Source organism: Falco naumanni, chromosome 7 (assembly GCF_017639655.2).
Source record: "Falco naumanni isolate bFalNau1 chromosome 7, bFalNau1.pat, whole genome shotgun sequence".
Classification (NCBI taxonomy): Eukaryota; Metazoa; Chordata; class Aves; order Falconiformes; family Falconidae; genus Falco; species Falco naumanni.
Window position 1 is genome coordinate 51,555,255 of NC_054060.1, and position 26,279 is coordinate 51,581,533.

At 37.8% G+C, this 26,279-nt stretch overlaps 1 protein-coding gene across 1 annotated transcript in view; it reads left to right on the plus strand.

Annotated features, from left to right (window-relative positions):
- The window catches only part of LOC121091443 (cytochrome c oxidase assembly protein COX16 homolog, mitochondrial), a 49,621-nt gene extending 24,678 nt beyond the window's left edge, over nucleotides 1–24,943 (plus strand). Inside the window, exons 3-4 of the mRNA XM_040601272.1 lie at nucleotides 10,409–10,471; nucleotides 24,567–24,943. Coding sequence (XP_040457206.1) covers nucleotides 10,409–10,471; nucleotides 24,567–24,683 — 180 coding nt within the window. The 3' untranslated portion in view covers nucleotides 24,684–24,943. The remainder of the gene's footprint in view (nucleotides 1–10,408; nucleotides 10,472–24,566) is intronic.
- The last annotated feature ends 1,336 nt before the right edge of the window (nucleotides 24,944–26,279 follow it).

The window sequence follows — 26,279 nt, forward strand, 5'->3', positions numbered from 1 at the left end:
ATAGGTTTGCTTGTGATTCAATAGGTGATACATTTTCCCCAGAGTCAGCACTGAACTTCCTGTATCTTCTGTCAGGCGGTGCTTAACTACCTTTTTTTGATGAGGCATAGAAGTGAGACTTTGCCTTCAGAACCTTAATGAGTGTTGAAATTAACATTGTAGCTGGCGCAACATCATGTCTTGCCTCCCTGGAGCGCAGGTCAAGGAGGGTAAGAAGATGCCTGAGGTTGTACGTTCTCCCTGCACAAGTAGATGGGCAGCTGTGGGGTCAAGAAATTCATAAGCTTTCCCTGACAGTCCCTCCAATTCTGCACCCTCAAAGACTGCGTGTGCTTTTCATAAAGCCTACCAAGCATAAGCTGTGGGATGATTCAGAACAGGAGACTAATTTAGGTATTCCCAGAGGAACCTCTGGGAACGTTCATTGGTGACAGAGAGAATGTAGGAATACAAGCTTTCAGGGTACTGCATGGAGAAGAGACATGACTTGTCTTATTAATATCTAAAATCTATGAATTAAAATCTTTTGCATTCATAATTCCCACTGAATTTAGTAGAATTGATAATGTTGGATGTGTAGGCCTTATATCTGGCATAATAGGAAAACAGTGACTCTGCTACTCATGTTTTAAATTTGATTACATCAGGCCTTATCGTTACAACTTTCTCTAATGTACCCATCAGAATGTCTGAGCCTTTGACAGGTAAATTTGTTATTTATTAAAAATAGGGGCAAAACATCTTTCCAAAGAAGATAGTACATGATATACAAATGTGTTGCAAATTCTAGTAATCTAGACTAAAGGTAATTTGGAAGATGAATAGCTTTCTGTAAGTGCAAAGAATTAGAATAGGCTTTTGCTTACTGTAAAACTTCACTAGATGTCAGTGTGGAAAATATTTTTACTTAAATGCTGTGTGACCTGTAGAATGAGAAGTGTTAATTCCTTTAACACATGCAGATTTAGGATGACAGTTATTAGAATTTTGTAATTTGGGGGTTTCTCAATACATAATTTATTTGTAGAAAGGCAGTTTCAGAACAATGAAGGCAATTTTTGTAAGATCACACTCAATTCTGAAAATTGTTTCTCTTCAAATATACATAAAGTCAAAATTTGAGTACTTACAGAAGATTTTGAGATTTGTATTGTAAATCAGAATGACATTTTAAAACATAAATGAAATCAATTTTTAGGGTTAAAACAGCAGACTTTTTGTTTTATATTGTTGATTATTTTGAGTCAGCAAAAATTTTAATGTTTATTTTCTTGCTGGTTGTTTGTGAAAACAGGACTTGTTTGTGAGGGTAGCAAGTATATTTTCACATGGCTCAGGACAGATCTTAGTCACAAATTTACACATTTAGAAAAGAAAAAAATGCATATATATTTATAGGTGTTGATTAAGGAAAGCATTCCTAATCTGTAAGTGTGCTTGTGCATTCTTTTAACTGTATTAGGTGTTTATGTGACATTTGAAGAATCAGACTCTCTCTGTTCCTACATGAGAAGGTTGGTTGGTTGGGTTTTTTGGATGAGGTGGTTTTTTGTTGTTTTATTGAAGCTTCAGTGCTTTTATTGAAGCTTTAAGGTTTGGTCTCCTATGAGATAGACTTTTCCCTTGAAATGGATTCCTTTGTGTTTCTGAACTGATACACCAAGTGAAAGATAGCAGTTTAAATATTGTATGGTGCCTTTGGTTTTGCTATACTGTTAAAGCAAGCTGCTACCAAGACTAGTTTACCAGAAGGAACCTAACTGGACAGTCAGTGAACACCTGAACACAGGTATTTCTGCTAAGTACAGAACTCCTTGTTAGGCACCCTCTCCAACCCTACCTATTCTGTCTGCTAATACAGCAATGGAAAGATTAAGGTGAGAGGAACACAGACTGCTTGCATGCGGGCTTCAACTGCAAATTCATGATTTCTCTCTTGAAGTTACTTGCTTTTAACAGAAACTTAAGTAACCTTTCTGTTTTTCAGAATTAGCACAAAGAGGTTGATTCTGTCCAGAGTTAGGATATGGCTAAGGGAGCAATAAGGAAAAGCTTAAACTATATTTGCACTGGTTTTCCAGCTTTAACTTGCATAGTAGGTACATAGCCATTAAAAAGGAATCTTTTTAAAATATGATAAAAAATGTTGATTCTGTAGGAGTTGCATCAAAAATTATTTTGTCTTTATTATTTCTAGCTATCAAGTATCTTCCATTTAGAGGCAAAAAGGTGGGTTTTTTTGCCTAAATACTGGCATCACAGCCTCACATTGTGTGAGTCCTTACATACACATTAGGTGTGCTTTCAGTAATGTGTCTATTAGTCTCAGAAAGTTGGAGTAGATGGAACCAATTAACCCTGTAATCTGGGTCAAATAAATCTTTAGTAAATATTCAAGATATTTTATTGAAGTTCCTTTTGTATTTGTGCACCTTTTATTCAAAGTAAAAGCTTTTGCTTTTGCCAATAAAGATTACATGATTCTGAATGAAGGAGTTTTTTAAATTAAGGAAATATTTTTCATATTAGTACCGGACTTCCCTTTGGCATACATTGGGTTAATGCTGTACTAATAGTGACTACATAACATGGTGATGGGTTAACTGAAATCTACAGAAAATGCATTTGAAAATGTAAATGTCAAATATATATATTAACAGCAGACCCATTATCAGGAATTTTGAGAGGTTTGTTAAAACATCGCAAAGAGCTCACGTGTAAGTTAAGGTGTGATGAAACTGATATTTAAGAACTTAAAATATTTTAGTCAATTTCATTAATTTTTCTTAAATTATACCCACCTGTTAAGGAGAATAAAAGGCATTTGTAAAGTATGGCTTTATATAACATTTCCTTTTTCTGAACTGATGCCTTAAGGGTGTTTAGTTTGTCTTGTACTTCATGAAGTTTAAGTGGCTGTAGCAGGACAGGTATAGCATACTAAAGAGACTTTACAAAGGCACCTTGAGAAATTGTCTTTTAATGTTTCTAAAATAGGCGACTTCCTCCTCTTGCTGTTTTCTCTGTTGATGTTTTGTGATGACTGTCTTGGCAAGTACTGCAACTCTTGTTCCAAGGCTGAGAATCTTACTTTTGTGACCAGTGGTCCACATTTTGGCTCACAGGAAAGAATGTGCTATAGCCTTACTTTTCACTCTTTTCTGTGATGATAAATAAATGCACTATATCCTCTGATAGTAAATTGGTCTGAACCACTCTTGCCTCTCTTGCGTTATTTATACCATGGATCTTCAGCATGTTCTATCTGTTTTACCTGGAGAGCTTACACTTTTTTTTTTCTTGTTTGGAAGAAAGTAAAAACGAAATTTGGGAAAAACTGTACAAAATACTTAGCAAGTTCCTCCTTTTGTACTATTGGGTTGCAAGGGAAACCAAGACGCAGCAAAGCTCAGAAATGTCAGCTTTGAGATCTTTGTTGGAGAGCTTTACCATCCTGACTGTAAGGTGAGAGCTATGGTTGGATCTATGCTTCGAGCTGGTTCATCTTTATGTATGCAGCAAAATTTGCTTTTTCTTGGGGGACCTTTCAAAACCACCAAGGATCTTGCTGTTAGTTCTGGACTTATGGGTTCTTTTCTCTATTGGAATATTTTATTTTATACTGGAAGCAACAGTTCTTGCACTGAATTTTACTGTGAAATGAAATTTATGCTAGTGTACTCAGAGCCAAGGTTTAAAGCACTAATTTATGTTTTATAGATCAAATAAATAAATATGAACCTGCAGATCAAGCTGGATGCAAAAGCATCCAATTCATTGAGTAAATGCCTGAGTACTACTCAGAACTGAAAGCTATGATGATCTTATATATGAGAAATCTAGATGTGCTTAAGTGCTTGCTGAATGGGATAGTTTGGTCATCATGTTAGCCTTTAACTTAATTGCATTTCCCATGGCATTATCATGTAAAAATGTACAGTCCAGAGTTTGGGATTTTAGGTCTTTTTTTTGATCCATCTGGAAGCAAGTAGAAGCTTTGGATTTCAAGACATCACTGGTGCACCATGTACTGTAACTCTGAGAACTGCTGCTGTAATAAGATTTTATATTGCTCCTTTGGAGATTTCTGCATTGATTTCTGTCAGAGGCTGGATGAATTATTTTTTCTTTAAACTTAGTATTCTATGCACATCTTAGGCAAGAGTCAAAGGACACAAAGCCAGGTTTTGCATCTAGTCTCAGCTGTCTCCCCAGTGTTCAGAAGTATTCCTATCTACATGTATGCAGTACAGAATCATAGAATGGTTTGGGTTGGAAGGAACCTTGGAGCTCATCTAGTTCCAGCCCCTCTGCCATGGGCAGGGACACTTTTCACTAGACCAGGTTGCCCAAAGCCCCATCCATCCTGGCCTTGAACACTTCCAGGGATGGGGCATCCACAGCTTCTCTGGGCAGCCTGTTCCAGTGTCTCACCACACTTGCAGTGAAGAAAGTAGCCTTACCTAAGTGTTTTTTCATGTATTAAATATTATTTATAATGTAGTTAAAGGATGTTTTGAATGAAGTTGCATGAATTGATATGTTTTGCCTTGCCTTTCTCTGTTACCAAAGACTGTATGCCAAAGAGTTTGGCATAATTACAAGCTTTGTTGTACTTTACAACCTTTACAAGCTTTGTTTTGTTAATTCCTTAAGTAGAATGGCAGTCAGCTTGGCTGTAGTTTACACTGCACTTCCTGAGTCCTGGGATTTATCCTCTCTTGTCTGCAGCTTATCACTGTGCTCATAAACCACAATTTGGAATATTTATGACACAGGCTTTTGTAACAATTTATGGGAGTCTTCTCAAGAAGATTAAAATGGACTGATCCACGCAAGATCACTGATTTTCTATTTAGAGGAGTTAGGGATATGATAAATGTTTTCAAAAAAGATACTCTATTGGGAGAGCCAGAACTGGTGGTTCTGGTTTACTCTAAATTTAAAAAATGGGTGGGGTGAACAAAATGACAGATTTCATATAAACAGTCATTTTGTGGACTCTGTGTTGTGGATACTGCAGGAGAATTGTCCTATCTATTTATGCTGGTATGAGCAGATGAAAAACAAAAAAAAGAAAGCTTAATTCAAGTTCATGACATTCAAGCCATTGTCCTTCCTCATTTCCGAAGTAAAAGCTGAAATCATTCTCAGTGGGTATTATTTTGTGGAGGATAGGGCTGGAAAGGATACTCATGTTTTAGTAAAAATAACTACCTAGTTTCAGAGTAGAAACACCTTCTGCCACCTTCTGGAAATGCTTGCTAGAGGGAAAGTTTTGTTAGACTTTGGCATACAAATATTTGGCCAGTATGTGCCAGTCTCTGGACACAAGTATACAACTTACTGCACTGACTTATGTGAGAGGAGACTGTTAAAAGCGCAGCTCTCTTCTCATGACGTGGTTATCTCCTGACAGTTTCCTTGTGTAGTAATTGAACCCTTAGTTTGAAAAGATGTAATATATTTTACACTTGGTTTGCACTAAAACCCATGGCCAAAAATAGCAAGTGGACGAATAAATAATAGTGGTTGTAGCTAAGAGACGGCTTGTGTGGGCTATTTGAATTGCAGATCTGGGCATACGTATGTTGTGGACTGCTGAGATGCTACCCTGAGAATCTGAAGAGGAATCAGCTTGCTCCTGTCTGAATGCTGAACAGGACTGACACTGTTAATCTGCTTTGTATTCCTGTGTTTCATAGAACCATACAACAGTTTAGGTTGGAAGGAACGTTTAAAGGTCATTATTCCAATCCCCCTGCAATAGCCAGGGACATTTTCAACTAGACCAGGTTGCTCAGAGCCCCATCCAACCTGACCTTGAATGTTTCCAGGGATAGCGCATCCACAACTTCTTTAGGCAACTTGTTCCAGTGTTTCACCACCTTCATTGTAAAACATTCCTTTTATCTAGTCTAAATCTACCTTCTTTTAGTTTAAAATCATTACCTCTTGTCTTATCACAGCAGGCCCTACTGAGAAGTTTGTCTCCATTTTCCTTACAAGCTGCCTTTAAGTATTGAAAGTTTGTGGTCAGGTCTCCCTGGAGCCTTCTCTTCTCAAGGCTTGACAACCACAACTCTCTCAGCCTTTCCTCACAAGAGAGCTGTTGCATTCCTCTGACCGTCAAAAGGGGATGGTGATGGTGCTCTTTGGGTTCCTTTGTAGAAGAACTATCCTTTGCATATCCTGGAGGTAGTGACATTCAGAAATTTCACAGTCGCTCTCTGTCTGTATTATTTGCTTCTGAACTGAAATGAACTGTGGTCACTGAGGATCAATGCAAAATTGTTAGCTAGAGATTTTTTTTTAGTAGCAGCACAGTTAGGTTTATAACTGTACCAGAAATATTTGTGTCACGAGGAAAAATTTCCCGTTACTAATGCAGGTATAGAGAGGCCAACAATCTATCACAGTGCACTGCAGGAATTGCTGGTTTGGTAGGGGCTGCGAGCACCAGGTATTCCCGTTTGCTTCCGAAGTGATGGATGCCCCTTGTCTGCATCCCGAGGTGCACCTTTTTTCCCACCTAGAAATTCTTTCCGGGTGCTAATTGAAAAAATGAAATGTCAGCCTTCGGATGAGAGCGGCAGCCACATTTTAAAAGGTTTTTAGGTACTTGGAGCCTCAAGTAGCTGGCTACTAAGATTTATAAGAATATTTTTGTGCTTAACTCCTATTACTTTTAGCCATCTTAAGAATTTTTTTTTTAAGTCTGTATCTTTGGGAACCTATTGAAGTTAAATAAGGGCATATCTGCAGGAACAGTGGAATGTGAAATGTGACAAAATTCTAATTTGAAAACTTCGTTCTCAAACCTTTTTTTGAGATTTGCCTATGTACCTGCCTTTGCACTTCCGATTGCTGTTAATATAAAATAAGCCTACATAGTGCAAAATACTCTGAGAATGTTTCATTTTTGCTGCAAGTGCCACACAGGGGAAAAAACCCACCAACCCAACACCTTGCACCCAGAAAAAAAATAGTAAACCCTTGAAAAATATTATTTACAGTATTGGTTTCAAAGCCTTGCAAACGGCATCTCATGAAAACTGTCTGGATATTTGCATCAAGTGTTTCAGTAGTTTTGGAGTAAGAATTTAATGTGGAGTTATGCTGAAATTGTAAGTCCACTCATCTTTAAATTCCGTCTTTAGAGACTAAGCTTGACTTTAAATGGATCTTAAAGGAGCGTCTGAGAATTTACCTGAGAAGGAATCCTCTAGTGTAATGAGATACTGTTTTCTGTTTCTTCCTGGCTCCTAAATAATGGTACAGAGGACACTGCCAGGCTGTTACAGCATTTGGGCTTTGTCTGCTGCCTCCATCATACTTACTAAGAGAGATTTGTATTCATAATTTAGCTGATTATTCATTTGCCAGTACATAGCTGAATACTTTTAGCTCATTTGGCTGTATTTGTGTTGGCATAGCAGTCATCATGGAAGCAAAATGTATGTGTTTGTATTTGGATCTTGTGGCAGATATGTAATACAAAGGAGCTACCACTTCAGCATGGGCATTTTCCTGTCTCTGCCCCATTTTAAGTGTTCCCTGGTTACGATCTGTGATCATGGCTCCTATTGATGTTTATCTGCCTTTTCAGAATGAAAATAGCACTGTTCTGTTTTCCTTTCCTTGTTCTTGTGATATTGTAAAGATAGCGCAGCATCGTATCAACGCTGTGGAAACAGAACTTTATAATACTCTTTTTTTCTAAACTGCCATATTGGTTCTGAAAACAATTTGTAACCTGCCTGTGTCCATTTGGCAACTGAAAAGCAGGAGTTTGTAATCAAGGCTTTAGAATGTGCAGATGACTTGATTTCTGTGCAGTCAAGTATGTTTAAATTATTTTATGTGGGCAAGTATGTAGGGAACAAAAAAGATAAAGATAAGAGGGAATATATACTTGCCCCCCCCCCTTTTTTTTTTGTGGAACTGCAGGCAAAATAATGTGTTTTGCAGAGTGGACCTAAGTCTTTCACGTGCCTGTATGTTAAATATTAAGAGCTTACTAAGATGTGTTAAACCCTTGAAACAGGGTTTAACTACTCTTTCTTGGTAAGTTAATTTGCAGACTGAAATTCCTGCTTCTAAAAAAGAAGCAATTTCCCTTTTTTTTCTTATTTACAGGATAACTTTTTCCTGAGAAATTTCGACTAGCCTCCTTCATTTCTGCATTTTTGTCAATATTAAAGCTACAGCATCAAACAGTTATGAGTACAGGGGTTCTGTGTCTCTATGTTGGCTAGTTTTCTCCCTTTGTGCAGGCAGGGAGGAATGAAGATATGAGGAAATCTGCGGGCAGAAGGGCCTGGAAGAGGGGAGAAGCAGTAGTAACTTCACTGCCTGTTTCCCTTTACCTTATACAAATGTGGCCATGCAAATACCACACATTATATAAACACACTAGAAAATGCAGAAATAAAACTTGATAATGGACTATTGAGCTGTCTTTTTAAGGTAAATTCTAGCTGTGGTTAATTAAGTAAAAATGCTGCTCCGGCTGTGTTATCTTGGGTGCCTTATTATTAAATGCAGGAGGAAATAAACATAGGAGGAAATAAAACTCTTGATTCTTTACTTGCTGGAACATTTATTTCCCCTTGTCCGTATGTGTATTGCGAGAACACCAAGCGTAACAAATACTGTTTGCATTTAGTTCTGGATACAGCGAGGTCCACGATCACTCTTATCTCTGTGAAAACAAGCTCCAAAGCCTGTCTGGCTGCCCAAAGAGTTTGCATTTCTGCACATGTGATGGATGAGTTCATTGTTCTAATGAAGCATGGCTGTTGGTGGAGGTCTTGGTCACATAAGAGAGGTAATCCATCTTTAATGAGGGGCAGTTCTATGGAGGCCTTGAATCCCAAGGCAGAGAGATGTAGCATTTCATTTTTTAATTTGATGTAGAGGGCCAGTGCAGACAGTGCCTTGTTTTACAAGGGTTTGGGTTTTTTTTATTACAGAGAAGGTGGGAGCTGTATCCTATACAAATTTTAACCATTTTAGATGTTTTGGCTTAGTTTCCAAGTGTAATGAGTCTGGAGATTGCAAATGCCTGTATTTCTATGGCCAGATCTCTGATCAGATACGGAAATCAAACCTCTGGCCATGCACAGATGGTATTAGACTTGCCTGTCTGAGCATCCTTAGGAACTGAGGCTGCATGCTAACTAGCAGGCAGTATCTGTAATCAAGAGGAACATTATGGCCTGGGGACATTCTTCAAGCAATTCCCATCAATACAGGTAGTAGGTGTGTATTTTAAGTACCTCTGAGGATCAGGAGCTTGCATTGGGGCAGAATCTGAAGGTGGATCTTTTCATCAACCAGGCATGCTCTATGTCTTCCCTCATTTTTCTGTTCTAGACTGTTCATAGACATTTGAGCTTGGTTGTGACGAGGATAAGTGAGCCTTTTTCATTCAGGTCAAGAAGAAGCAAATTAAGAATTAACAACTTTTCTTCACCGAACTAGTGATAATTGGACTAGCGTACCAGGGATGTAGAATTAAACACATCACCAGTCTCCTTAAAAATCTGGTTTCTTTAACACTTGTATTTAAGGTCTGAAATGAGAATGTTTCCTCGTGGTAGATTTATTTAATATTTTGATTAGCCTAAAGGCTATGTCTGAATACTGCTTACGTGGCTGTCTGTTTGAGGAGAAATAAAATGCTTTCTCTTAAGCATGAAGAATGCTAATTATCTTTTTCTCCTTTGCTTCTACTCTTAGGCCTGTGGGAGACAGATGTTAACTTAGCAAAGAGGAGGGATAATGTAACTTTTTTTCTGGGCTCAGAAGTTAAAACATGGAACACATTGCTGTGGTTCACTGACACCTCTGTTCTTAGACTTGTACTTTGAACAAACTTCTCTGAAAGGTGGCAGGAATCACTGGCATTGTTGGTACAGAATCAAGTTTAGGAAAGAGTTGTGTGTTCACCAGCAAATTGGAAGTTTGACTCATGCTTAGACTTTGAAAAACATATTGTATACCCATTCACTGAACACAACATTCAGGAGTGAAATACGTAATGTGATCACAGTTTTCTCTTTCTTGGTTGGTCTTGTTTCATTTGTTTAAGGCTTCATTTAGTTCAACAGTTTCAAACTGAACGGTTACAGATACAAGTATCTAAGGTAATGCAAGTGCAGGGCTAGTTACAAATGTGCTTCCTTTTTTATTCAAAAAGTTTGGCTATTGACCTGTCTCTTTTCTGCCCAATTCTTGTACTGTGTTAATCATCCTGGTATCTGAACAAACAGCACATAAACTTATTTAGAGGAGAGGAAAATTTACATGTACCAATATTTAGTCTATTTGAGGTTAAGATTTCTTAAAAAAGAATAAATTCTTAAAAGTAAACATTTTTCCTGTATATTTTTTTGTCTTGCAGGTTGATCCAGCTTTGAAAGAAAAATTAAAACAGAACACTGTGACACTGGAATCTGAATATGAGGTAAAATAAATTCGTTGCTTGGGGCTCATAACCTTGGCTACCCTTGATTACCCTGGCCGCTGGTGGGTTGTATCTGTCCCTAACTAAAATTAGATCAGCCATCTGCCTTTGACTCACTGATGTCCAATAAAAACAAGGTTTTATGTAAAGAAAGGTTTTGAACATGCAGTGCCTCTTTCTGAACACAGCTTTACTTTGATGTCCAGGTGCCAAGTACAGTGGTACAAATAAGTTCTGCTGTTTCTGTGGTTAACCTAGTCTATAAATATAGAGCTGATGTTGGCCTTAGACAGAATATGTATACATATGTCTGCACCTCTATTGCATGAGTTTTTATGACCTTTAGACCAAATTACAGAACAGTGTGCTTGATGTGCTTTCTGTTATTTCTTGCTTCTGCAACTTGAGTGTACCTTTTAAACAACTGCCATTCCTTTTCACTATTTCAGAAAATTTTATAGAGAAATATTTCACTCTTTCCTCAACAATCCATTTTCTTCAAACATTACTGAGCTCCAAAATGGCTGGTTTAGCCAGTTCAATATCCAGAGTTTCATAAATCTTCAGGCCTGCAAAAACCCATGTTAGGAAAACTGGACAAAGCTTCCCTGTATCCAGAAAGAAAGAATAAAGCTATTTAAGATAATTTTTAATGTTTTAAAATTATTTGGATCAAATGTCTAGCTAACACTTTATCTATCTCTGTGGTCTTTATGTTTAACACAGGTTTTCTTTTTGTTCCCATATCACATTTCTGTCACAAGGCTTTGAAGAGCTTGATTGCACCCATAGCTCTCATACTTAGGTATCCAAATGGCAGTACATGGTCTTGCTAATAAAACCTTTCTATTATATTACTCTTTGGTGATTTGTCTGAAAAAAAAGCCCCAACAACCTACCTTTTGTATTTTCATATGCCTAATTTCTCACATCTGCCTACCTGCCAAGTTTGTGATAGTGTTTTGCAATTACTGCAGACAGTTTTGGGCTGTCCTCCTTCTACAAAGGACTGTGGTTTGTGCTGTTGGGAATAAAAAGATTTGATCCCAGAGTACGTGTGGAAACTCAAAACGTACGAATCCATTAAGTTCTGATTGTCTCTGGGATTATTGTGTCTCACTTTCCGTAGAATATACTGTAAGGCTGTTCTCTTTTATGTGAAAGAACCACAAGCAGTAAAACGACCCGCATCTCTCTGCTTAACTCACTAACCTCAAAATCAACTGATCTGTATTCAGATATGCCTTGATTTCACTCCAGAAAATAAGTAAATAGTTGAAGGATAATATTTAGATGGCCATAATTGCATTAGCTTTATGGATAAATCAATGGTAATAAAATACAACTGGCATAAGAACATATTACAAGCCTACTTGGATAATGAGGTTCCTTCCTGATGGACAGAAATGACAGAAGCAATCTTTTTTTTTTTTCTTAAGCTAAACTGCAGAGAGTTCCCAGGCCAAAATTATTCCAAAGTGGTGGGTTTTGTGTGTTTGGGTGTTACAGATGGCAGACCACTTCAACAAAACGAATGGATTTGCATTTCCACATCATTAAAATAATTCAGATTATTGTTTTGAACTCTAATCTCAATGTGTTCTTTGCTATGGGCACCAACTTGCAAGCATTAGGCATATTAATTTCTTGCTTCAGTGAAACTTGTGGAACTACCAGCAGTCATGCAGGTGCTGTACAGGCTCCACACTGAGTGTGTGACAATTTTAGTCAGTGTTACCTCTGTATTCTGGTGAACAAAATCTAACCAATCACTGAGTTACAGCTGACTTTTAGGAGAGTAGTTTTCTGTGGACCCCATGTGTTCCAGGGTAGGAGGTTTGAGGTGGGGTTCCACCCCCCCCACCCCTTTTTTTTTTTTCCACTTGTCTAAAATACAGCTCTTAAGACCATCTTCTCATTCTATATATAGGTCACATTGGAGGATTACACTGGTGGCTGTTACTAAATATGGTATCATAAGAGATCAAGGGCAGTTAAAAAAAGGTTGCTGTTTTGATATGTAAAGCCTTATTTTACAATGTTATTAGCATTATATCTGCAGCTGTTACTGAGGATACCAAGCCAGCTCTTTTGAAGCATGGTTGCCTGATGCATGCAAATGTCCATTGGCCCTCCCTAAGACTTTTAAAAATACCTTATTGTCATTACTGAAGTGTACATAGAATACATACTGAATTCTTCTAGAATGTCATCGTTTCTGCTATACACTATGCTATAGCTATAAACATAAACCTTTTATAGGCATGTTCCAAAACAAAAAGGCATTTCTGAGATTTCAGGTATGTTAAGTCTGCATTTTGTCCCCATTGTGGTGGTGGTGATGAAAAAAGTTGTAATCACAGATATAATCTATTTGCTGTGAGGAAATTAACATAAAGACATTTTTTTGTCTTCTGATCTACTAAGTTATATCTTCTCAAACTATGCAAAATTTACTTGATTTCATATAGGAGTATGACAGGCCAGGATACTATTTTGAGGAAGAAAGAACTCACATGTGTAATTTATACTGCATTTCTTATATCTCAAATCTGTTAATAATGCCATTTATCTTGTGCCTTGGGACATGCCAGAGGAGCAAGCTACCTTTGCATGCATTTTCTCTTTCGTATTCCTCTCACACACTTAGGTGTCCTCATATGGCCAATTAGTCCTTGCTGCTCCCCTTTGCCTAATAAATCATGGCTCTGTCCACTAGTGACACTGGTACTAATGTGAATGAAGTTCTTCTGCTGAACTGGGCCTTGTAGAGCACACTGTAAAAAATGTCAAGTGTTTGACCTGTGCCAAAAGCCTAGAGTATTTTATGAGAAAGCACAAAAATATTGTTTGAAAGAGGGGAATAAAATAATTGATGAGTGAAAGACATTCTCGTGGATGTTTAACAATCACAGTACATTCCTTTTCATGGGTTTAAATGCAATCTCAAAATAACATTCCTTATTCTAGCATTTCCTTTCTGTACTTCTGTGAAATTAATGGTCTAGTACACACTAAAAAAATCCAGCCTTAGTAACATCAGACCCCCAAATAAAGCCTTGTTCTTTAGGGTTTTTCAAGCAATTAAAAACATCTTTAAGAAGAATTTATTAAAAATTTTACAGTGGAAAAATCAGTTAAGTTTGAATCAAATGTGTGATATCCAATGGGAACCGATGGCAATTGAAGGCACAGGAAAAAATATCACAATAGATAAAAAATGTGAAGGATTGCTATGGAAACAGTAAATGAGAAGTTACAAAGCGGAGAAGATTGATAAAAGACAGTAAGGACATCAGAGAGTTGTCTGATAAGTAAGCTGACAAGGATCTGGGTAAGAGGATGGTGTTGCACCAAACTAAGAATAAAATAATGAGGATGTAAGATCATGAGTTTGCATTTGCTACATTTGCAAAGTAGCACCATTCAAAAAATATATTTTTATTTTCAGAGAAAACAGTCCTTTGTATTCAAATCAGAAGAGACAAGGGATGTACTTCCAAAATTCTTAATAACCAAACAAGATGTTATTTAATATCTATTAGGCTCTGGTGGTTTATATCTGAATTCCAGGAAAATGCTTGGAAGACTTCTGTGGCTGCTGAAAATCTCAGTCTGGGAATGAGGGTTCTCTGGACATCATCACTGTGCAGGAAGGTGGTATTTTTAAGTGTTCTGTGAGATTTGGGATATATCTGGGCAATATCAAGTACTTTTTTTCAGGGGTATGGAAGAAATTGTGTAATTATTACTGATGCGTAAGTGATGTGAAAGTATTGAAATAGTAAAAGTATAGCAAGGCAGAGGCAGAGCGCTGTTTGTGTTACTTGGTAAGCTGGGCCCATTAAATGAGCAAATACCTTTTAAAGTAGCCCAAGATATTTTTTAAAAAACTGGAAATGCAGGCCAGAGTGGATTGCATTGTGGAAAGCAGCAACTCTGGAAAAGATTGAGGAGACAATGAATAAATAATTCAGATTGATCTCCTACTGTGATGCTGTGGCACAAAGAGCTCATTCAGTCTTTTTGGGTATAAACGGGAATGTTAGATGGTAGGAACAGGTGAATTTATGTCTGAGTGTAGCACTGATGAGGCTAGTTCTGAAATACTGGATCTAATGCTGGTGTCTACATTTTGAACAGGGCTTTAGAAATGGGGTAGGTTGCAGAAGAGGCTGAATACATTAACTTTGGTCTCAAGAAAATGCCTTAAAAGAAATGTAAAGATTTAGATCTTTTTAAAGGTACCAAAAAGAATCTTAGTTGTATATAAATACCTTCATAAGAAGAAAGTGCTAGCAATTGAAGACTTTTTTTATTGCAGCAAAGATACAAAAATTAGAAGTAAGTTCCATTATTAGTATATGGGAACATCATTTGAACACAACAACAAGACAAATGGGTCCTCTGTCTTTCAGAACATCAACTATAAAGGTTTTTAAAGCTTTCCTTCGGCTGGTTGCAAGCTGTTGGACTCAGAATGGCATAAGTGAGGGAATATACTTGTCAGTGAGTAGTCTAGAGAATGCTGCTTTCTTGACTTAAAGTGTATGAATATTGAACAGTTTTTATTTCTTGTCATTTGATGAATCATAGGTCAACATTAGCTCTGGACAAAAGTTGTGCAACTGTCTGTCCTGAGAGTTACAGCAAAACTATTGTAATTACAGTATTAAAATGTTTATTGAGGTCAGTTAAAAAAATAAAAGAAAGTAAAGGGGAGGGTTGCTTGGGAGTATAACCTGTATATTTACCGTCTTAAAAGTAAAAGAAGGTTTGAATAAGCTATTCTAAAAAAAGATTCAAGGCACTTTAACGCTCATTTGACTTAACTTTGGGGATTTTAGTGCCAGCAGAATGGACAAAACATTTTTTTCAGGAAGGGACAGTATAGTAACATAGTAATTTATAGTATTAAATAGATGGATCAAAGTGTGTGGACATGAGGACTGCTCTAGAAGGAAGGTAATTCCTGAATGCTATTAGTTGAAATCTGCAAGTATCTTGTTGCTGCCACTATCAGTACCAGAGGATTACCAATTTTGTTGTTTAAGAACTAACAGATTAGTGTATTGAATTTATTTATTTCACTGTCTGTGAAGACACTAGTGGCTAAATAACTTGAGCTGTTTAAGAGATGACAAAGATGTTGGGAAAAAAATCCCTCCTTGGTGACTGTTGTGACACTAAACGAGGTTGAGATATTGTTCTTTCCCCATTTAATGACTCCATCCCCTCTGTGCTCTCCTGTTCGTCAGTGTGTTGTCCACCCTAGCCATTAAATTCCAACTGTCCTCCAGGTTGTGTCTGGAATGAGTGAACTTTTTTGCATTTCAGTTTATTCACACGTAAAATGGTCTTGAGAGTAAATTCTTTCTTGGTCATGTTTATAACATACCTGTTTGCACAGGATTTTTCTTAACTGCGAGCTGTTTTTCATGTGTGTGGCATTTGAACTTTTCTTATCCCATAAGATACTGATTTCTCGTAGATGTAAAACAAAGTGAGGCAGTGAACAGTGCAGTCTAACAGCAAACGTGGTCAGGACATACAAATGCCTGTTACAAACAATCTCTTCGCCCTTTCTCCTCTCTCCAAAATAGAATCCTTTGTACCTGCTTGCTCTCCCTGTATGATTTTTTTATAATCTGAGAGGAACCAACCAACTCCTACCATGTTAGGGCCAACACTGTGTGTCGTCTCAGTCACAGAAAAAAAGTTTCAGCAGGGAAGTGGCATCCATACAGTGTGGCTGAATTCTTTCATTTATTGTCCTAAGAGATGCTGCTAGCTTCTACCAGGCGGTATTGGGAACATTTTCTTACGCAGCTGACTAGGTGGAAATGTTAAGCACTTGTGTCATATTAATGGGCCCCCGGTGGGGAATTGCTAGATCTTTGGTATGAAATACCTCTGAGGTAACTTCAGGATAATGTATGGGAATTTAGCTGCACAGCTGAGGCTGTATACATTCCTCTCATTGACTGCCTCTGAAGAGGATACAGCAAACCAGATAGTTTTAAAGGAAGCTCTTGTCTCAGCAACCAGGCAAAGTGGCTGCTTTTTGGCAAGAATATCCTCCATTTGTTTTGCCTAGCTTTTTTTTTTTTTTTTTTTTTTTTTTTTTGGCCAATTTTATGAACACTATCTGGAACATTCTGTGACTGCCAGTGTACTTGTAGGTGATGCCCACATGGACATTCAGGCTGTTTGAAATACTTTAAAAGTTTGTTACACGATTCTCGCATGTTCTTTGCTTTTCAAATTATTGTTGCTCCTCTTTATTTAATGCTCAAACTGTTGTGTACAAATGTACTCTGCAGTAGCAAGTTACTGTCAGAGAGTGGGTCACTGCCCTAAGAAGCTTCCTGATGAAAAGGAAAAATGAGGTGCAGGATGATGATGGATGCTCACTGTGGAGTTTGCACACTTTTTAACTAAATAATCAAACTTTAAAAAAATTTAGAGGAAAACTCCTGTTTCAACCCCTGACTTAATCGTATATCTGGTACAACTTGAGTTTTGCCCGAGTATAGCTTGGAGATATCACTGAGAAGTTCAGAAGCTGAGGGAAATATGTTGGCAATTCAGTGTGTAATACTTCATCTTGTTCATAGCATCTTCCCAGCAAGTCATTGGAAAGCCAGTGTCCTGTGCTGCCATCTTACAGCTCTAATGTGAAAATTAGTGATTCTCTAAAAGTCTTTTTTTTTTTAGACCCTAAAGAAAGTCTTTAAGCACAATGCACTTCAAAACTAAAATACCCTCCCCCTCCAACCAGAGAAAGACCCCAGACCTTACCTTCTAAAACTTCCTTTTTGTTCTTGTAAAATTTAGATAGATGTCTTGGTCCTTCTCAAATAGAAGTCTTTCTGATTTGATTTCAAAGACCTATTGGTTCTGACAGAATGAAAGTAGATTTATTTGCAAGTTATTTGGGTACTTTGCATTCAGCAGTATTGCTTTACTGTCGCTGGCAATATAGTGGGGGACTAACTCTCATATTATTGTCCTCATCAAATAGACAGGGGTTGTTAGCTCCAGAGAAGAAACAGGAGGATTTTTTTTTTCTATGAGAAATCTGTGCAACAGCACAAATCAAACAGTAGCCATTGATGTCACTGAAAAAACTATTAATGGCTGAAAGGATTGACATTGCTCGGTTAACCTTCAGCCAAAACCATAGTTTCTACACAGGGAAAAGCATTCTGTTTCAGCATATAAATTGACAAGCAAGTTCTGGAAGAGAGATGAGTGGAAAATCATCAGGAAAGTGTAGATCAGAAACAAAAGTCCTAAACTACGCTAACTCTGTGAATGTTACCTGAACTAACTGAGGCCAGGATAGAGGAGCAGCATGTGAGAGGCAGAAGGTTTGACTCACCAGTTCAAAAGGGTTGACTACTTAATAAGGTTGACTGATGATTTGAAGGAGAGTGGTTACTTTAAGGTATTTATTTAATGGCCTGGATTTAATTTTAATTTGACATTATTGTGATAAACATTCTCTAGGTTTTTTTCTTTTCTTATGCCCACACACTTCTGTTTGTAGTTTTATAGTGGCAACTGATCATTTCTTGTTCTGGTAATCTCTTAGCCCTTCACTGTGATATTCATCACAGCTTTTTCCTCTCACATAAGAATGCTGTAAAAGCTTATTTTTCAGATCTCTTCAGAAGGAAAAACACCATGTGTGACTCATGGGTCTAATATATTTTGGTCCTTGTTCACCTCTTTCTTTTCTTATTATAGTATCTTTTTATCGTTACTAGAAGGACATACTGTGCCAGATCTTATATGCACAAAGTAAAAAAAAATTGTCAACACTTCCAGGAAGTCACCCTCCTAGCAAGATGTTTGAAATAAACCTTCTCTGTGGTGTCAGGAGGTTTTTGTGGGCTCCATACAGGGACATGCTGTGGAAATCCATGTGCTGCTCTTACCAGCCGCAGAACTGTCTTTTTTGCTCTTACAGCACTCCTGCACTGTAAAAGATCACATATTCCCTTAAGCCAAGCTTACCTTTATATAGTTGAAAAAGGTCCTGCAAACATCTCAACAGTCTGTCCCTGGCTGCGCCTCTTCTAGAGGGTTCTGTTGCAGTAAGTAGGACATACTGTTATACAGTTTGTTAGGATACAAAGTTGGCAAGATGGAGCTCTCAAAGTTGGGAAACTCCTTGGTCGTATTAACTTGGCTAGGTCTCTCAAGCTGTAAATTCAGAGATAAACTTTAATAAGCAGCATTCCTCTTTCTGGGACACATTAACATAGCTTCATAAAACTTCCTTATACAAAGGAAATGAAAACTATCCTAAATATACTTCATTGCTTAATTAAAAGTGGCAGTTGCTGAATTTTGGGTGTTTGATGTTGGCGTGTTCTTGTACTCACGCTATTCTTTATCTTAGATCTTTCAGAGTTTTATTTTTGCTCAAGAAAAGAAGATAAGCTGAAAGTAAATGGCCCATGCATGAGTTTTCTTGACTTTACCCATAGTGCTTGTGAATCCTTTGGAACGAGAAGTCCATCTTGGATGATCTGCACGTGTAATGCATAAATGGCACTGGCTTATCATCTTAGTTTTAATGTGTTTTTTAAGACGTCCTTCATTTTAAGAAGGGGAACTGCTTGTCAGTTAGGAGGAAATCATGGCAAACCCTGATTCCTAGATGGCAGTCTATCTGCCTAATGTTATTTTCTGTTATTTTAAAAATTTGAAGCTGTAGAACCATGTAGTTTTAACTGGGTGCTGTAATTGTGTGGTCTACTGAGTAATTTTTGTCACTATATTGTCTTCACACAAAACTATGCGAGCACTCCACGAACGTCAGTTAAACTCTATGACACCTCTGAGATGGAAGCAAGTCCTGTTCTCATTCTTCAAATCGGGAAAATGATGTACAGACAAATTGGTGGTGCAGTTCCTTGATACACATCTTTTTCAACATAGCCACTTGAAGATGTTTCTGTTCTCTCCACCCAATGATTCCTTCAGCTGTGCCAGTTCAAGTGTTTCCATAGTCTTATGCTTAAATAGCATTCATTTGTAAACAGCATCTATTTGTTTTCCTAATCTGTTTCATTTTTCTGATTGGGGCACAGCCCCACATAGTGTTAAATTGGCATAATTAAAGGGAAAATAAACTATGGGAAAAGTGTCTTAAACCAGTTCTCCACAGATGAGTGGTATTAGATCCCACTGAAGTAAGCAACAAAACCTCTGTTGGATTCATCACTGCGTTTTTTTTCCAGTCCTCAGCAAAGCCAAAAAGAGAAGCAGCTCTCTGGATGCTTATAAGCAAAAAAACCCCACCACTAAACCCCATTTCTTCCCTTAATTAACAAACCCCCCTTATTCTAGCCATAGCATGCTGCTTGCTGACTTGCTTATATACTAATAACATAAACCTAAACATTCTGTAGTTGTAAAAAATACTTTTTAATCTGAGGATTAAATCACTAATTGCGGGCTATTAAATCACAGATCATTAAATTACTAATCTCAAATATTAAATTATGTCACATCCTAAACAAAATGAGTAGCACAAAGTTTATATTAAGGAAATGAGATGTCAAAAAGGTGGCTCTGGGAAAGAGTTTTTGAAAAAAACCTGTAAGGCCATATTAATGCAATAGTAAAGTTACAATTTTCAGTCATGCACAAGACATCAGATTCAGTGTTAGCCTTAATTTGGTACCTCTGCATCTACACATCATCACAGAGTTCCTCAATGTATCTTTTATAGTCTTCAGGCTGTTTTGACATCCTTACAAAACCAGACTGGTTTAACGCATTTCCTTGACTGCATCTTTCAGCTGTGAGGATATTCTTCCCTGGCTCATCTTTTATCCGCAAATGGGTTTTCTTTCTATAATGGTGGGAAATAATTGTCTCTCTGAATTTCAGCAATTTCTTTCAGTGGTGCTCATCACAGAATATATTGTGTCAAGCTGTAAAGTAAACAGGATTTTCTTATCCCTCCTTTCACATGTGGAAAACAGAGACTAAAGCCACACATTTTTTGCAAGCGACCACCTTGAATTAACTCAGCCTGAGAACCGGTAGCTTTAAATGAATTTGCAGATTTCAGTTTGTTTATTGTGGCATGAAGACCGTTCTGCAACAGTAGAATTCAAAGTCTTTTAAATTGTATGTTATTTTAAGGCTGACAGAGTATTATGGCTTTTATTTTTATATTGAACCAGGCATCTGAGCCAGCAATTAAGAAGTGGAGATCTCTTTACATCCTTATTAGTACCTTTGCACCAGGCAAGCTGTTTAACAAAAATCTTAAAAGTCAAGTGTATGGCAAACAGTTGGAACTTTTTTTTTATTGTTCACTGTCCCTGTCTGCATAGCTGAATTCTTTTTCTTGAATTTACAACTTCTGTCAGTCCTGTACTTTTAAGAGACAATTTAGCTGATTTAGGAAGTGAATCGGTAGATTTAATGGACTACACTGATCTTACTTTAAACAGCTAATTTTCAATATCCTTTGGGCTATTTGAGACAAGCAGGAAAAGTAGTGTTGGTCTGATCTGATTACATTTCATTGTAGTCTCCGATGATTGACTATTTAGTACATTTGAATTGGGAGAAAAAGATTTTGGGTTTATAGACAGCCAGTTCATACAGATTTCAATTTATTATAAACTGGAAGTAGTTTACCGTCTGTATGTGATCTTCTCATAAAGTTAGGTGGGCAGGATCCAGGTAGCTAAAATGAAAACAGGAATAAGAAATTAAAAAAGACCCAGCCAGACAGAATGAAAGAGGTTGACTTCATCTGAGATCAGAACTATCTGCTTGCCTGATTCTCACTGCACAGTTCAGGCAGTGTGAAGGAGCTTTGTGACTTTGCAGTTTGTGTGGTTCTAATTGATAGGACTGTAAGTTTGGTCTTATTCTCAGCAGTAAGATTGCTTTAAAATGTAGCTACGTGTGCGTCTTTGGCCTACATCTAATGTAGCCATTTATTCTGAGGTGATGCTGTTGTAAGAATTTTCATGTCAGTGACCAAGCAAAAAGGTTAAGTTTTGTATAGTTGTATGTGAGGCTGTTGTGGTTTAATCCCAACCGGCAACTAAGCCCCACACAGCTGCTCACTCACTTCCCCGGGTGGGATGGGGGAGAGAATCAGAAGGGAAGAAGCGAGAAAACTTGTAGGTTGAGGTAAAGACAGTGTAACAGGTAAAGCAAAAGCTGCACATGCAAGCAAAGCAAAACAAGGAATTAGTTCACCGCTTCCCATGGGCAGGCAGGTGTTCAGCCACCTCCAGGAAAGCCAGGCTCCATCATGCATAATGTCTACTTGGGAAGACAAACACCATCACTCTGAACATCTTCTTCTTCTTCCCCCATCGTTATATGCTGGGCATGACACCATATGGTATGGAATATCCCTCTGGTCAGCTGGGGCCAGCTGTCCCGGCTGTGCCCCCCGCCCCGGTCTGCTCACTGGTGGGGTGAGGAGCAGAAAAGGCCTTGGCTCTGCGTAAGCACTGCTCAGCAGTAACTAAAACATCCCTGTACTATCAACACTGTTTTCAGCCACAAACCCAAAACATAGCCCATACGAACTACTATGAAGAAAATTAACTTTATCAGCACGGGTAGATACATATAAAAATAGCTAAGCAGTAGGAGAGCATTGAAGAACAGCTTTTTAGGTCCCCTTTCACTGGTGATGTTCCTTATCCACGTGCAACAGGAGTACTCTGTTCTTTCAAAACTTGATAACATCAGTTTAGAAAACTGTATGGTGTAATCATGCTGCCTTGTGATGACTGAAAAGATACCTGTCCTGTAAACTACTAATTTTAGCAAATACTGTCATGTGCCAGTAGGGAAGGTGCTATCTTCCAGAATTGCAGCAAGGCATCAAACACTATCTTTATATGTGACACAAAATATTAATGATCTCTATAAATATAATGAGAATTTCAAAATAAAATACAGTGTCTCTGTGTATTCATTAGAATCTTTAACTCTTTATATTTTAATTGACAAAAATTAACTTAATACATCTCATCTGTTCTGCAGTTTGAGGCAATGCCATTCATTGTACATAGCCCTTGGTTGTTTTATTCTGTCAGTAAATCACAGTGTGTTTTCCAGGTACCTTTATGATTTCTGTTAGAAACTGTCAAAATAGTTTCTTGTACTGGTTTGTTTAGATGGTATAGTTTTAAAATATTTCCTGTTTTGGACAAGCCTCCTCTCTGAAAAGCCTTTGTGAAGTTCCAGAGGCAGATTAATAGGAACTTTTGGTGAAGATCTCTAGTATGCCTGTGTCTTTTGATATACTTCTTTATATAGCCTATCTTTAGTTACTACAAGTTTTGTTGTATAAATTTCAGAAGTTGGTTCTTTTTCAGAATTTGGGAGCTGAGCATCTTTGGAAGTAGTTTAGATCCTCACAGCTGTGTGATACCTTTGTGTTTAATAAAATCAGCATGCTTCCTTTCTGTTAAAGCACAAGGTTATTTTCAGTGTAGTTTCCTTGAAGTTTCTATTAGAATCGGATGTTACATTCTTAATTTGTAACCAGAGTAGATAGTCACTGCTGCATAGGATGATGGTTACCTTCTCTCCTTCTCCCTCTTTCTATGTCAGCTCAGATCCCTTCCAGTTAAAATGAAGTGCCAGCTAATCATAAGATGTATGAAGTAGTGAAGACAGTTCTTCAGAGACCCATGCCAACTCCACTGCATAAAAAAAAAATCATTTGCCTCTACTTTATGAAAGTCTGTTGTGTTTGTGCATGTGTTCTCCTATATCTTCTGTTGAATGTTGCCTAGTTTCTTTTGATACTTGACTAACCTCAAGGCAATTTCCTCAACTGTAGAAGTGGCAGAAAACTTGTACATAACATGAACTAATAGCAGAAGGTCTATTTTGTTAAGCTGTTGAACCATTCTGCGACTATTACTCAAGTCCCTTGGTGTTTGCCATTTATTTGGATGATTGATAGTAGGCAAATTAGACCACCGGCTGAGGGCAGGATTAATTATTTTCTGATGTATTTTTACAGCGTTTGCTGAGATGAGGCCTTGATCATAAATCAGAGGTTTAGATCCCACTGCAGTACATATCATTAACAGTATGTGGTATCACCCTGTTTAGTACCACGTAGAGCAGCTCTGGTTATGGTAGTGGTGCAGACCCCCTCCTCAGTCTTCTGTTGGCAGAGCCCCAGTGTGTTCGATGTACTGTTCCACAGGTTGATACTTGAGTCTTGAGGTCTGTGTCTGCTGGGAAGAGACCTGTATGTTTCTGCTAGTAGTACTATGAAGATGCGGCCTATGTTTGTGTTCTTCAACAGCAGCACTTGGTAGGTGAGGTCAGCAACGTGCCTGTTCCTCATTTTTGTACACTTCTAAGGCTAGATAAATACTGCAATTACTGGTACTTCTGAGTGGAGATGATAGGAATAGGCAAGGAGTTAATTAAAATCTAGATAGTTTTTAAGTATCTGACAGTTTGGTCATTTAGCATATCTCATGTATGAATCAGTGAGCGGGTGCCATAGGAAACTAGGCAGCAGAAATCATCGCACACCTTGTCTCAAGGTAAAACCACATGGACTGAAGGGGATTGCACTGTTACTGTCTCTCTTTGTGGTGGACAATTCATCTTTTCTGGTATGCTTTTTATTTGTACTGACAGGATGCTAATTACTGATCTTCTGTTTGAACTTTACCAATGCTTATCACTCCTACCACTTCAGTACTTGGCAGACTTGCAGTTGCAGAACAGATCTGGAAAACAAGGTGAGAGAAGAAAGAAGTGAATACAAGATATCTTTGGTCTCGTTCAGATGCTGTAATGCTTCCTGTCCTTACATGTTATTTATCTGTTCATAAGCAGATGCAGTAATGCCCACCCTAGTCATTTATGTAGCTATATGGATAACTCCTGTTATATTTTTTTTTCCTTGATGTTGAACTTCTTTTGCAGGATATGTGAAAGTTCTTCAACCCAATAGTGATACTGAGTTTCCTGTGCAAAAAGAAAAAAAATTCAGAATAATACATACTTTAAATCATGGAGTTGTCAAAGTGACACTGATATTTTTGCTGTTTGTGTGCAGAAGCTGGAGAAGTCTGACTTGGATAACTGGGAGAATATCAGAGGACCCCGTCTGTGGGAAGATTCCAGGGCTGTTCAGAAGCAACGGCGGGAGGCTGCCCGTCTCAAGACAGAGTGACTGAGCAAGCCTGCTTTGGTGCCTCTGGGGAAAAAAAAAAAAGTCTCAGGCTGGACTGTCTTAATTTATTTTTTGATCCAGTGTCAGGAACAGACATGGGAGAGGGAGATTGCGCTGGGCAATTTATGCCAGTGTATATATAAGTAACTTTAAGATCAATCCAAAAGGCACTGTATTATGTGAAGCTCTTTGCATCCTTTTGCAGAGTTCCACAGGCTGTATATGTGAAATCTCCATTAAAAAACCAGCTGATTATTCTACTGAGAATATTCATTGTTTTTCAATCCCTGTGATTCAAAACTGAGATGCTTCAGCAAGGAATAACATGTCAGGAGTCACTTGTCAGTACCACAAGTTGTCATCCTAATGAGAACAACAGTGCTGTCATCTGGATGTGTGTGACCAGATAAATGGTCCTTCAGGGAGCCCCTGCATGACTTCAGACTCTTAGGCTTGGAAGGGGCTCCACAGGCATATGAACAATTTGGAACAGTGAGTCCATTTTTGGCTAAATAATATTCTTGTGTTTCATTTCTAGAAACGTGACTGTACAGAGGCATGCACAAGAGTGTCAGCTGGGAATTGGTCAAATAACATTTTCTTAGCTGCAGTTAGATTTTTGTGATTAGTTTATTGATAACTTCATGCAGGCAGGACGTTTGCACTGGAACTTCTCAGTTTAAGTTGGAAAAATTCTTCCTCACTAAGAACTGTGCTGTTTCTCTCTTCTTGAACCACTATATAGTGGCAAAGCTTATCTTGTATGTATTACTACATGTATATTTGTGCATATGCACAGAATTTTTTCATCTTTTGATGAATTAATTTTGAAATGTGTGTCTTTCCATATTTGTCTTTGTGTGCTGAACGTTTGCTGTTAGAGAAGACCACGCTAAGATTAAGGACCCTTCAGCTGAGACAATTCAATGAAGAAGCATCTAGTCAATTTTTCAAGCGAAATGAAGCTTTTGATAAGGTGTTACAACAGACTAGTAAAATTCCTTTTCAGAGGAATGGAATAGTATAGCAGAGATTAACAGTAGATTCTAGTTTCAAAGCATTCAGTGACCCCTATAAATCCATTTGGAACTGTCTTTTGAAGAGGTGTGGTCTTCATCCTCTCTGCAAGATGTGTCAAATGCAATCTAAGTGTCCTTTTGGACTTCCTTGACTTTTTTAGGGTAGCCTCCTTGTTCTCATGCAAATCTTCCCATAACACTTAATTTCCTTCAGTCTCTCACTGATGAGGTCCAATCTTTCTCACAGGAAGAGGAATTGACATTGATTTTTAGAGGGCTGTAAAGTAATTTATAAAGCATTACATGAAATATCTTAGCCGTGTTTTGTGCATGTTCTGATAGAGTTGCAAAAACTGTCAGAAAGTGTTGCATGTTATCTGGAACAAGGTTAGAGCTGTGTGTATTTGTGTGTTTCCATGTTTAGTATCATATATGCTTTGACTCTAAATAAATGTATGAACAAGTTAAACCAACCAGAAGATGACCAAGAAGAGCAGTCAAGAGGTAATCATAAATGCTATAGGAAAACAACTGAAAAACTAGAATATGGAGGCATTAAGCTGCACTAGACCCAGAC